The sequence below is a fragment of the Sus scrofa genome, chromosome 13 (genome assembly GCF_054392235.1).
Source record: "Sus scrofa isolate SSC_HxYL_T2T_F1_AM1 chromosome 13, Sscrofa_HxYL_maternal_Yorkshire_Landrace_v2.0, whole genome shotgun sequence".
Classification (NCBI taxonomy): Eukaryota; Metazoa; Chordata; class Mammalia; order Artiodactyla; family Suidae; genus Sus; species Sus scrofa.
In genome coordinates, this window is record NC_139395.1 from 89,912,312 (window position 1) to 89,926,579 (window position 14,268).

The window sequence follows — 14,268 nt, forward strand, 5'->3', positions numbered from 1 at the left end:
AACTATTTGCAATAAAACTTTAAAAAACGACTTGTAAAGATTTCATAGATGGACGTCCCATGATTTATTTACTGCCTCTCCAGTAGCTAGATATACAAGTTGTTTCCTCATGAAAAGTTTCTGAGCAGATGACTTACATGATAAAACATTTCTCAGCAGACTGGGTTTTCATTTACTTGTTCAGGAAGTGTTTCTAAGCCATTTAGTTGGCCGCACCCACTCCACACCGGGTCCCTGGTCCAAACGTCGGCGCACTGTCCAGCTGGAGCATCGGCTTTGCCTCATGACCGTGGGTCATGCCTTATGAATGTGCAGCAAGAGAGGAAAACTTAGAAGGGCTTTCAAAGCCACCAGTGTCAAACTGAACTTGGGGAAATAAAACAATATAAACAAGCAGCCCTGCTGTCTGTCGGTATGGCATCCAAAGTAGCAGAGCCCTGGGTTTGGCTGGCTGTGGTGTGCAGTGGGACCCGGGGAGCAGCCGCAGAGGATGGGGTCTTATGAGAGCATCCCTGAATCCCAGCTCTTTCATTCCCTGATGTGGCAATACCCACCATCTTCCTGTCAGTTTCCTCCCCTACACAACACAGACAACAGGCACCCTGCAGCATAGAGAGAGTTTCTAAAGCACCTGACCTTGTTATTTCACTAAATTTGGCACATATGGGTCCCTCCCACAACCCAATGCACAATTAAATGCCCACATGCTTCATATATTTTACCACACACGTGTCCTAATAAAACAGATTCGTCTTTGTAAAGATAGTACAGAAAAAAAATGTGTTGGTGCTGAGGGTGGGAACTCTAAATATTTGTGACTTTAAGATAAACCAAAACAGGCTTGATTAGCACTTGTCCCTACTTCTTGTTAACCGTACATGTTTAGGTATAACATTTACCCGCTGAGCCAGTGGGCCTGCGCCTTGCTGGGACACTGCAGGAGAAACCTGGAGGGCAGCTTCCTGACCGCAAGAGCCGGTTGAAAATGAAGTGGCAGCTAGAAAGTCCTGAAGTTCACTATCCAAGTCAGTGACAAGGTCCAGGGCTAGAGACGGCCCGCTAGACAAGGCTCCCTCTCCACTAATTTGGCTCCACCAGTCTGGGTGTGTGGGATGTGGGGGTGCAGCCTGGGGTACAGGGGGTCAGGAGCCCTCTGTAAGGGTCTCTGCTGGGCCCTCTGGTGATAAAGTCGGGGAACTGGTCCCCAGTGAGCCCCTTGACTACTTGCTCCAGAGAGATGTTGTCCAGCGAGGCTGGAGGATGGACCTAACGACCTGTCCAGGGCTCTTCAAGGCTGGGCACAGACACTCCATGGATGCTCCCGAAGTCAGGGGGCAGTGAGGGTTGAGTTGAGAAGACAGCAGGATGGGGGTGAGAAGGAAGACTGTGAGGGTAGGGGTGGGAGGGGGCAGGCCTGGAGCTCCTGAGGGCATAAGAAGCTTGCAGGGCCTGATGGGGTGGGGGCTCTGTCAAGGGAAGGTCTCCTCTGGTCCCAGGAAACCCACCAGCCTCCCCTTCATGAGTGACAACCAGAACCCATGAGGAAACCCGTGTGAACTGGGACAACAAGCGTCAGGGGCCACACCTGGCCCTCAGCACTGCCTGCCTTCAGATCCCAGCCCAGCTTTTAGAGGGAGGTAGCCTGGCTTTCTGTTTCAACCCAGCCAGAGGGACTAGTGAGAGAGGGGAGACCACTTTCTAGCAGAAAGAGTGAGGAGAGGAACCAGGAAGAGGGGGGTCTGCTAGCTTCCCTTTGGGGGCCGTCCGCAGAAGGGTGGGGCAGCCTCAGCTCAACACAGGGGAGACCGGTCAAAAGCCTAGGGTGCTGAACCTGTCTTGTGATGTGGTGAGTTCCCCATCACTGGGGCTATGCAAGACTGGCAAGAGGATTCCTGCCTCTTTGAGCACATGAGCTTCCCCGTCACTCTCATTTCTGAAATTCAGTAGTTCTATAAGCCAGGGGCACCATGGCTCAGTTTTATCATTATTAGTGTGGATTATACACAATGAGGAGTTAAAAACACCACACAGATCATGATGGCAATGAAGACAGTCTGGGCAGGAGGAGGTCAAGAGGGAGAAATGGCCCCTGTCACTCGTGTTCTCCCTGAAGCTTCCTGTTCCTTCTTATCAAGGGTCCTTGGGGCTCATTTCCACTCCTGGGCACCATCCCTTACCTTCCATAGTCCATGGATGGCAGTTCATTCTTGTAAATGTCACAGCAAGGGAGGCAGTAGGGTGACCAATCCATCCCAATCCACCCAGAACTCTTCCAGTTTTAAAACTGAAAGTCCTCGGTCCCAGGACTAATCTCCGTCCTGGGCAAATGGAAGCAGGGGGTCCCTCTGGGAAGCAGGGCCCTACAGTGCATTGTTTCTTGGAATCAACATGAATGATTCCACTCTTAGGAGTCATTTCCTCTTAGGGCGCCGAGTGTGCACAGTGAAGCCTGGGGAAGAGCCTCCCACGGCAGACACAGACACGCAGCGAAGGCTGAGGAACAGCTCCTGCGCCAGCACTCTGCTCCTGCCACTTCCCTCAAATGCACCGTGACTCAAAGGCATAGCCAAACAATTACAAAAGGGCCTGAAGCACAGGCAGGAATGACTTGTAAAACAGACTGGGAATGTGGTCCGTTCAATCCCATCCTGCAATCTGTGGCAGCCAGTTGGGCAGGATCAGCGTGACTCTGGAAGCCTGCTGCCCTGCATCCCCAACCTCCCCCCATTACTCCCTTACCCTGGACTCACAGGGGCCATACCGCCTTCTCTAGCCAGCTTCTCTCCTGGGGTGCCCCCAGGTGCAGCCCAGGAATTGTCTGTCATCCACACCCTGCCCCTGTTCCGCTTCGGTTGTCTCAGTACCATGCCCTCTACGCCCAACAAGCTGACTGGGTGAATTAACCAGATGAACGCGTTCTGACTTGAGGTGAGTTGCATCGTTTTCTAAACTCACTTAAGTTTCACCTGGGAGTCACATCCGGGAGATGAGGGCTAGACACAACATAGCTTCCTGGAGCATCACTGTCCCTCCAAGATTTGGAGGAACATACACTTTGTGATTTGAAGACACAAAGATCTATTGTTGAGGAAAATAGAAACTTCGCCTGATTCTCGGGTAAACATAAAATGCCACAGAACTGTAGCATTCACGGGAAGTCAAGCCAAATCTCGAGACACCTCCCTTCATTTCCTTGTCCTGCCTCGACGTGGAGACCCAATCACCCGCTTCTAGAATCCAGGGCATCTTGGTGGGGCGGATTGGCAAATACCAGCTTACGGTAGCCCTCCCTGATACCATCTGCATTCTAACTGAAGCCGTCTCTTCAGGCCAGCATCTCCCAGAGGTGATGGACAGAGCATCCTTCAGAACAGAAATAGGTACGGCTGATGTTTGGGTGGACAAGGTGAAATGCCCAGGTTCCTTTAGAATTTGGGTGTACACTGAACTTACAGAAAGAGTGAGTCTGCCCACATTTCTAGAGGCAGGGGGCAACCCTGAGGGGGTCAGTGCCAGTACTGACCAGACTGAGTGTCCCAAAGGTTGCAAATCTTGAAGTTACTGCCCAGGGCTGGCGCCTCCCCCGCCCCCGCAAGCTAGCGTCTCCACAGCATCTCCACCCAACAAGGCCATGACGAGGCTGGGAAGGTGGCTCTGGAAGCAGGCTGCTCACTGGAGTGGGCCATCCCACCCACCCCACAGTGAGGCTTGAGACTCCCAGCCTTGGTTTCATTCCCACCCTGATCAAATTTAATCTGTTCTGTTCCAGGGAATCAAGATCCTTTAAACCAAGAGAGCTGGAATTGATTGACGACAAGCTGGCTGGCCCGTCCCCTCTACTCTCGCCAGGTTTCAGGGCCGGTCTCCAGGCAAAGCTCAGACTCAACTGGCCTTGTTCCTGGTCTCATGTCAATCTACAACTTGACAGCATGAGATAGGAATCTGAGAAACTGAAAGGACCTCAGAGATCACTGAGCTCAGGCCCAAATGTCCATAGATGGGAGAATCCATAACTGAGAGGCATTCTGTGGCTAGGGTGAGTAGGGGCTAGGAGTGCGATGACCCTGGTGGGAATTTCTGCTTTGGGATTTACTGGATACATGGTCTTGGATGTGCCTCGATTTCAAGGACGAAATGGAGATGTTGATGCCTCTCTTGCAGGGCTGTCACTGAGAACAGAAAACAGCTTAGGAACAGAGACTGAAAAATCAAATTCAAGGGAAAAGACAACCATTCAGCTATGGCCAGAAGGAAAGCTAGAGCAAAAAAAGACCCCAGATCCTGGAGCTCCCGTCATGGCTCAGCAGAAATGAATCTGACTAGCATCCATGAGGACGCAGGTTTGATCCCTGGCCTTGTTCAGTGGGTTAAGGATCCGGTGTTGCTGTGAGCTGTGATGTAGGTCACAGACAAGGCTTGGATCCCAAGTTGCTGTGGCTGTGGCTTAGGCGAGCGGCTACAGCTCCGATTAGACCTCTAGCCTGGGATCCTCCATAGGCTGTGGGTGCGGTCCTTAAAAAAAGACAAAAGAAAAGGAAAAAGACCTAAGATCCCATCCAGTTATTAAAAGCAACCTTTGAATCTCTCATAAAATCTTCCAAAAGGGCAAAGTGGAAGGGAAACCGAAGGGGTTATAAGATTTGGAAACCATATCATTACAGAATAACAATCTAGTTTTACCTGATATTAAAACTTGCTGTTTAGCTATAGTAACCAAGATGTTGTAGTATTGGAGATGATATATACACATACATCAGTGAAGCGTGACAGAAAACCCAGAAAAGACCCACACAAGTATGGCTGACAGATCTTCAACAAAGGTGCAAAGGCAGTTCAACAGAGAAAGGACAGTCTTTTCAACCACAGGTACTAGAACAACTGCATAATCACAGGCAGAAACAATGAACCTTGACCCAAACCTCGCACCCATACAAAAATTAACTCCGAATGGATCACAGATTTAAATGTACAGCTATAAAACAGGATTTCTCCTTTAGGAATTAAAATTTGGTGAAGAGGTTTTAGATAAGACACCAAAAGCAGGATACAGACAATTCAAAATTGATAAATTGAACTTTATCAAAATCAAAACTTTTTTTTTCTTCCCTGTGAAAGGTCCTATTAAACAGTTGGAAAGATAAGCTATAGACTGGGAGAGAATATTTCCAAACCACATGCCCAGCAAAGGACTTGTATCTCATATATATAAAGAACTCTCAAGACAATAGTTTAAAAATCTAGTTAGAAAATGGACAAAATATATGAACCGACATTTCAATGAAGAGGATATACACCTGGCAAATGAGCACATAAAAAGATGCTCAATATCACAGCTATTAGAGAAATGCAAAGTAAAACCATGAAGAAAGGTCACTACACACCCATTAGAGGAGCTAAACTAAAAAGCAGTAACACCACCAACTGCTGGCAAAGATGTAGAGAAACTGAATCTCTCATACTTGGCTGGTGTGAAGGTAGAATGTTATGGCCACTGTGGACAACAGTTTGGCAGTTTCTTTAAAAAAAAATCTACATGCAACTACCATACCAGCCAGCAAATGAACTCCTTGGCATTAACTCCAGAGAAATAAGAATTTATGTCCACGCAAAAACCTGTACATGATCATTTGTGGCAGCTTTATTTGTAATAGCCCTAAACTGGAAACAATCCAAATATCCTTCAATGGGTAAATGGCTAGACAGTCACAAAACATCCATGCTGTGCAGTAAAAAGGAACAAACTATTTTTTTTTTTTTTTGGTCTTTTTTTGCCATTTCTTGGGCCGCTCCCACGGCATATGGAGGTTCCCAGGCTAGGGGTCGAATCGGAGCTGTAGCCGCCAGCCTACGCCAGAGCCACAGCAACGCGGGATCCGAGCCGCGTCTGCGACCTACACCACAGCTCACGGCAACGCTGGATCGTTAACCCACTGAGCAAGGGCAGGGACCGAACCCGCAACCTCATGGTTCCTAGTCGGATTCGTTAACCACTGCGCCACGACGGGAACTCCAGGAACAAACTATTGATTCATGGAACAGCTTGGATAGATCTCAAGGACATTAGGCTGAATGAAAAAGTCAGTCGTAATAGGTCACATATTGCATGACTCCATTCATACAATGTTCTCAAAATGACAAAATTGCAGCACTAAAGAAAGACTTAGGGAGAGCAGCAAAATCTCTGTGCCATGGGATAGTTCTGTCTTGAAGTGGTGGGATGATCCAATGGCCTGGACCTCTACTCACACACCATCATCAAGTCAGCGTCCTGCTTTTGGTACTACACTGTAGCTCTGTAAGAAGAAACCTGTGGGAGGAACTGGGCAAAGGGTACACGGAATCTCTCAGCACTATATTCCCTATGAATCTATGATTATTTCAAAATAAGTCCCTCTTCCATCTGTTCTGTGGCAGCACAGGTTACAAACGCATCACCAGGAGACGAAAATGAAAGCCAGGAAGGGCTCTGAGCACAGTCACAGGATGAGTGGCCTTCAACCCCCACCCCACCCCACCCTACCCATTCTCATTGCCCTTCTTCCCCATCCCCGCAAACACACACAAACAGGGCAAGGTGGGCCTTCTCAGGGACAGACAACCCTGAGAACAGAATAAATGCTGTTCTCAGTGTCAGAGAAACACCCTGGGGAGGAGCGGGCGTATCTTAAATCACAGGGTTGGTGAAGGAATTTTTTGGCCCAGGGGAGTCCCTTGAAAGTGCCTCCCCAAGCATGGATGGCAGGTCGATGAGATACAGCACTTTCCTCCGGAAATTAAGGCGTTAAGCCCAAGATGCTGCCTCATGATTGGCAGTCAGGGGCCTCAGGAAGCTATGGACAAAGCACCTCTCCCTTAGTTAGGGGCCTCCCTCCCAGGTCAGAGGTCACCAGGGCCATTCAGGCCAAGTTGGCAGATGTCCTTAATCCTTTCTTTCCACTGTTCCTCCCCAGTTTTCCACCCCCCCCCCCCCGACTGGCTATCCATTATTTCACTACCCTGGGGCCCTGGGTGTGTGAGTTTCTGAAATTTGGGCAGCAGTTACCAGTCAACCACTCTTTCTATAAGATAACCTCAGTTTGGCCCCAAGAGATTCATTTTAAGAAGAAACAGATCTCTCTGAGGTTGCCAGGATAAGTTAGCCACAACGGCTCTCCCTACCTCCCCCCACCCCTGCTCCCATCATCACTGAATGAATCTGTTTTTAATTTAGAGTTTGGGAGTTCTGGATGCTGAAATGCTCCCTCTGACAAAGACTGGTGAGCAGGTCCTCTACTTCGCAGGAATCCTGGAAGCCAGAGGCAAGCAAGACTGTCTCTAGATTAAATAAGATTTTTTAAAATTTTCTTTATATATATATTTTTTTTCCACTGTACAGCATGGTGACCCAGTTACACGTATACGTATACATTCTTTTTTCTCACATTACGTGTTCCATCATAATTGACTAGACAGAGTTCCCAGTGCTACATAGCAGGATCCCATTGCTGATCCATCCCAAAGGCAACATTCTGCATCTATTTACCCCAAGCTCCCAGTTGCTCCCACTCCCCCCCCTTCCCCCTCGGCAACCACAAGTCTATTCTCCAAGTCCATGATTTTCTTTTCTGTGGAAAGGTTCCTTTGTGCCATATATTAAATTCCAGATATAAGTGATATCATATGGTATTTGTCTTTCTCTTTCTGACTGACTTCACTTAGTATGAGAGCTTCTAGTTCCATCCATGTTGCTACAAATGGCATTATTTTGTTCTTTTTTATGGTCGAGTAGCATTCCATCGTGTATATATACCACATCTTCCTAATCCAATCATTTGTCAATGGACATTTGGGTTGTTTCCATGTCTTAGCTATTGTGAATAGAGCTGCAATGAACATGCAGGTGCATGTGTCTTTTTTAAGTAGAGTTTTGTCCGGATATATGCCCAAGAGTGGGGTTGCTGGGTCATATGGTAGTTCTATGTATAGTTTTCTAAGATATATGATTGTATTTACTCCTGTAAAAACTCACCCCAGAGCACGATAGACACCCAGCTCTTGAGATGAGATTAGGAAGAATGAAAAGGTCTGAGCCTGCTAAGCGTTTGGGTGCATCTGCGCTGCAGTCACAGCAGCGGCCCCTGGTCACGGCTGAGATTTGTGTATCACCAGGGCCTGGAGAAAGCCCTGACCACTCAAAGAGGCATCTCCCCATGTGCAAACCCAGAGCTGCCCAGCACCGTGTGATGGAGAGGGCCGGGGTCTGACTCCGGAGGATCTCTTTCCTGGTTCCTCTACACTCCACCCTTTCTGTACCAAAGGACCAGCCTCAGGAAGCCTTGTTTTCCTCATTATTAACAGGGACAGTAATGACATGCAGTTGATAAAGTAATGAAAACTACATATGGGTAAAACATTTCCAAGAGTTCCCAGTACATTCAGACATACCCCTTACTGTTAGCTACTATTACCACTTTTGGACAGTATTATTAACTGTAGTTCCTCCTTTTTTTTTTTTTTTTTTTTAGGGCCACACCCACAGCATGTGGAGGTTCCCACACTAGGGGTCCAATCAGAGCTACAGCTGCTGGCCTACACCACAGTCACAGCAACTCGGGATCTGAGCCACGTCTTCAACCTACACCACAGCTCACGGCAACGCTGGATCCTTAACCCACTGAGCGAGGCCAGGGATCGAACCCGCAACCTCATGGTTCCTACTTGGATGCGTTTACCACTGCACCACAAGGGGAACTCCAACTGCAGTTCCTCCTAACTATTAACTGTGCCTCATGAAATGAGGTGTAATTGGTGGAATAACTGATTCTAAGTTACGTTTGATGTGCAGTCTTGTTTGGTGAGGCAAGAACTGACCCCACAGTGATGCTGATTCCAAGGAGCACAGCATGGTTTACTAAGCCCTTTCCTACACCTCACTCCATATAATCATTACAGAGGTTCCCTACCCCGACCCTGGGAGGTGGGAATTGTTCATGTTACCAGGCTTTTTCACACAAGGAGGATTAGGAACTCCTCCCTGTGTTGCCTAGTTAATAAGAGGATGTCATGGGGCTTGGCTCTGAGTCCCCACACTTCATCCACTTTCTCTAAGCCACATAGTATGTGGGGGTCTGAAGGAATGTCGTAAAGCTGATTGGTTAGTCTGTTCCAGCAACGAGGAACCTAGAAAAGTGATGGGTCTTCATGTTGGGTGTGCCCTGTCCCTTCCACGTCACACCTGTCACAAAACATGTGCAGTCCATACACGACCAGGAGGGTGCAGGGCAGCCACTGGACCTGTCATTGGGAGCAGGAAATTGCTCATCAAACAGAAAGGCCCCCAGAAGCCAGCATTGTCCCCTGGAAGAAAAGACTTCAGGGAGTTTGAAGGATGGAATTCCAGACCCTAGATCTGTCTTGAGATATCCAGTCTCCTACCTGGTTTCAGGCTGATAAGTGAAGCTAAGTGCAAGTCACTCCCAACTATGGTCTCAGAATCACTATGGATCAACGGAAGCAATGATGAAAAGAATCTGGTTTTTAGAGTTGAGAAAGACTCTTAACTGGTATGAACCTTCAGAAGATGGATTGGCCCGGGGCCGATGCCTCAGGCTGGTGTGGCTAAATCATCAACATGTGATAAATTATCTTATTCTGATAGATCTTCAAAGAAAGTACTGCCTTAAACTCATTTATTTTAGGGACTTAGGGTGGATGGATCAGTCTTACTTGGGGCTACCCTCACTGTCAGCTGTTCCTCTAATTCCAAGAATAGTGAAAACAGAGGGAGTTGCCCTTGCTCTGGTTCCCTCCTGGCCCCTTCTTTTCAGACCACCCAACTGTTGCCCCTACCCTTTCCTCCCAATTCCGAATTTATAAATACCAAATGGTCCACAATTCTCTGCTCAGACTTATTTAAATTCTTTTAAATAGTGGGACCAAAACCACACACACAGTGAATGTTCTCATCATGGTCTGGCCAAAAGTGAAGAGATTTGAGAATTATTTTAAACTATCTCAAAATTTCTGTGTCTTATTTATACCTAACCATGGAATCAATTAAGCCTTTATTTAGTGTAGTGTGGGGAAAGGGCAGAAGCAGGAGTCGGGGTCCCAGCTCCACTGCTAACAATATGCGCAAATCCTTAGATGGGCTCCACTGTGACCTCCAGATCAATTTCTTTTGGACACATCTAAACATCCCACAGAGACATCCTCCCTTTGTATGATCTGGGTTCCCCTCAATTGCACCACTGGAGGTGTTCACGAAGTCCCATCTGATTGTATACGGCTGGAAACAACCTCTCTGCACCATAACACCTACCCAGAGACCAAGGAGCCCTCATGGGCTCTGCAACCTTCCACATCCTCACCACAGTTGCATTCCTCAGTTGCTTCTGCCCCCCAAGAAGAGGCAAAAGAGCCTGAGCATGGATTCAACCATTCCTCTTGGACCTGTGAGGGGGCAGAGAGCACGCCTGACCCCATGGGAAGTAAAACATCCTTACCACACAACTGCCTACGCCTATCTTTTCTTCACTGTTACCCATGATTTGTCAGACAAGGATCATCTGCCTCAACTTTACTGAACAGACTCTGAAAGCCGCTTCTTTCCTGGGGCCAGTTCTGGACTGGGAAAAGCTGGTCCAAGAGCTGCAGCGTTGGTTGCCAGCCTAGGGGGAATTCTCAACATTGCTCTAGGCAGCAGAGCCCACGTGTTACTGCCCCTGGGGAAGACGAAAGCCTGGGGAAGACCAGCTCTTCTGTCACCCATCCAGGATGAGCTGGGCTCTGATTCCCATTTCGGAAGGATCGAGTCTTGTCTCTTACAAGGCGCCAGACCAGGGCACGTCCAAGCCCATTCCCTTAACGAAGTAACTACACACAGGAGACAAAAAGATACCCCTGAGATGTTCTTTTTCAATCAAAGAACAGGACAGTTCCCTAGGCTAGTGAGTGCCAAGACTATCTGAGTAGAGTTGGCCCAATAAGTAGGTACTTGCACTGCCCTGTTTCCTACCCTGACAGGGGAGTGTGAGCGCGCGCGCACACACACGCGCTCTCGCGCTCTCTCTCTCTCTCTCTCTCTCTCTCTCACACACACACACACACACACACACGCAATTACATACGCCAAGCAGGCGCTCGCCTGTCCAGGCACCCCTTTGCCCACCCTGCGGGGCCCGTGGGGATGGGTCCCAGAGCGGGACGCGGGAGGGAGCCCGCGCCCCCAGCACCTCGCGGACGCCCACGGCACCCCGCTGAGGGTGCACCCGCGCGGTTCAGGCCGGGACAGCCCGGGTTCTCCACTCACCTTAATGTTGCTGAAGATAGAGCGGGGACAGCGGCTGGCTCGGCCCGCAGAGGCGCCGCTGCTCTGGCGTGCGCTGGGCTCAGGCAGGAGCCCCATGGTGGCGGCAGCGCCGGGCCCGGGATGAGAGGCCGGGCGAGCGGGGCTGGGGCTCCTGGGCCGGGGCGGGCGGCCAGAGGGTGGCGGGCGCGGCGCTGGTGGCCGGAGGAGGCACGCAGCGCGAAGACTGAGTGCGAGGGTGCGCGCCCAGAAGTTTTATAAGTGGCCGCTGCTGCCGCCGCCGATGATGAAATGCGCTCTCCCTCCTCCCTCCTTCCCTCCGGTGTCAAAGGCGCTGTGAGCCCCCGCCCGGCCGCCACCCCCTCAGACAGGTGTGACGCGGCGGCCGGCTGCGCTTGACCTCGTTCCGGCCGGGGTTGTCTCCGTGCCTGCAACCCGGCTGGGACCCGCGAGGCTCGACTGCCCCGGGAGAAGGTCCCGCCCGCCGGAGGGTGGGGGTGGGTGGGGGCGGGGGTGGCGGGCCCGGGGAGGGGGAGGTCTGCAGGAGGGGGCGGGAGGCTGCAGAGCGTGTGGGTGCCCCGAGCGCTGGCGCAGAGGGGCGGGGTGCCGCTGGCTGGCAGGCTCGAAGGGACGGGAGAAGGAATCTGCAGGGCTACGGGGACCGGAGGAGACAGGAGGGGGAGCGATGGGCGCTGGAGGGGCCAACGGGAGCCGGGGGCGTTGGGGGGGGGGTGCTGGAGAGGAGCCGGCGTTTGTGAAGGGAGGGGAAGCCTCTGCGCTCCTCCCGACGCTCTCGGGAAGATTTACGGAGCCGGTCTCTGCTTGTTTGCACTCGCCGAAAACCTGGGCTCTCGGTTCCGGTGATGGCTCTGAGACTTGCCGCCGAGGCTCTGTTTGTGCCGAGGACTGATTTATATTTAAACTGCTCTTTGCGCCCGGAGAGGGGCCGGGTAACAAAGGTGGAGAGGTGGGGGCCACCCCGGGCTGGGCTCGAACTCTCTGGACCTGAGCCAAGTTAAACTGGAGGTGCTGTCGAGTGTCAGCATGGCTGGGTCTGGCCTAGGGTGTTGCGGGGAGGGCGGGGGGTGGGGGTGGGGTGGGGAGGAGGGGTAAGGGAGTAGGCCAGGAACAAAAGGGATGCACCCCACTGATCTCCTGTCAGGCCTAGAATAGAAGAGACCCTTATTTCTTTCCCAAAAAAATTTTTCCACCAGACTGTAGTGCAGAAAAGAGAAAGAAGGTGAGACTTTCAAGAGAAGGATAAGTTTCTGCCAAAATCAGCTGAAACAAGGAATGCAGTTCTGGAGGTATTTTTCCAGCTCTTTAATTCCTGCAGTTCTCTGCAGAAACTCTTGAAGCCCCCACCTCTCCAGCTACTTCCAGGCAAAGATGCCCCTCACTTTCTGGGAAGCTTTGGATAAGACAGGGGCCACAGGACAGATGGACCAGGTAGGTTTCTTATTTCTACCCAAGGCCTGATGCCTTTCTGGGCATCTCTCTTATGTCTAGGGGCTTCTCCTTTCTCCCTGTGACCCAAGGACCATGGACGTGGAGTGCAGGAGGAAAAGCCATTGGACAGTGGGTGGCCTCCGGCCACTTCACTCACCCACAGATAGAGGGGTATCCAGAGTCCTGCTGCAGCCCCAGATCCAAATTAGGCATGAAACTTGTCACTAGTATGCCGTCTTAGAGAAGTTGCAGCACAAGAACGCCTGCCCCCACAGACCCCCCAATGCACACTGGGCACTGGGCTGTGACAGCCATGGTTACAGCCAGGCGTTCTGCATCAGGGATTCTGCTGGCCTCCCCAGGGATAAATCCAAAGAAGCCCAGGATTAGTCTAAGTTATTGGTTCTGTCACAATCTGGATTTTACAGGTCATGATGAAGTCAACCAAAAAGAGTGATTGGAAGCCGCGTAGCAAATAAGTGATGGAGTTGGAACCTGAACCCAGCTTTGTTGACTCCAAAGCCCCAGACTTGTAGCACTCTGTCCTTTGAAAAGTTACCTATTCTACCAGCTTGATTTCACAAGTAAATCCAAGCAGAGACCAGAGAATGCCCAAGCCAAGGTCACGATCATGGTAAGGTCACCATGGCTGGAGCCTCTTCCTCAAATGCTGCCATGAGGCCTTACCGTTTTCCTCTGATAGAATCCCAGGGAGGGTCAGCCTCTCTAACCCTCACCTCATCCTGCTCCATTCACCTTGCCGCTGCCCACTCTCAGGACTAGCCTTCTCTGTAAAGGAAAGGCTTCGTGTCCACAGATGGTTATCTGCCATCATCTGCCTTTTCTAGGAGGAGTGCAGCTAAATGTAATGGAGACTCAACCAAATTGGGGCTTCTGTGAAATTTATTTGTCTTTCATAGTAAGAAGCCACTTGTAGACAGCCCAGGGGTCGTGACCTAGGTCCTTTCAAGATTCCTTAGTGTGTAGGTGCTTGTCCTCATGGCTGGCTCATCCCCACAAGTGGGGGCTCCACCGCCAGCCTTCTCTCCTAGTTCCAGGGAGGAAATGGAAGACAGGAAACAGGAAGGAGCCGTGCTCACAGGGAAGCAAATCACTCCTGTGCCTGCTCAGCTACTGTTCCTTAAGTCTTGTTGGTCCAAACTGGATCACTTGTTTATTCATGTGAAAGCGGCTAAGAAATGTTGTTAATACAGTGGCTGCCTCCGTTCAGTGTCTGCACAGAGTAACACATTTCCGTAAAAGAGCACCCCCAGGGTCTGTTCCCAAGGCTCTTCCCAGATCCTTTGAAGTCACCCAATACTTCTCAGCACTGGGAAAACAAAGCACAAGGACAGTGCCTGATGTCAAAGACTGTGATCTCACGGTGGGGATGGAGGAGAGCAGTTGTGCACACCTGCTACCGGAGCACTGAGGAGGGGTCCTAATTCATCCTGGGCCAGCACGAAGACTTCCTGAAGGAGGTGACGTTCCAGTGGAGCCCTAAGGACCAGAAGGATTAGGGGGACTAGGGT

At 50.5% G+C, this 14,268-nt stretch overlaps 1 protein-coding gene across 1 annotated transcript in view; it reads right to left on the reverse strand.

Annotated features, from left to right (window-relative positions):
• Positions 1–11,386, reverse strand: part of SLCO2A1 (solute carrier organic anion transporter family member 2A1) — an 82,987-nt gene extending 71,601 nt beyond the window's left edge. Inside the window, 1 exon segment of the mRNA NM_001123195.2 lies at positions 11,291–11,386. Coding sequence (NP_001116667.2) covers positions 11,291–11,386 — 96 coding nt within the window.
• Between the last annotated feature and the right edge of the window lie 2,882 nt (positions 11,387–14,268).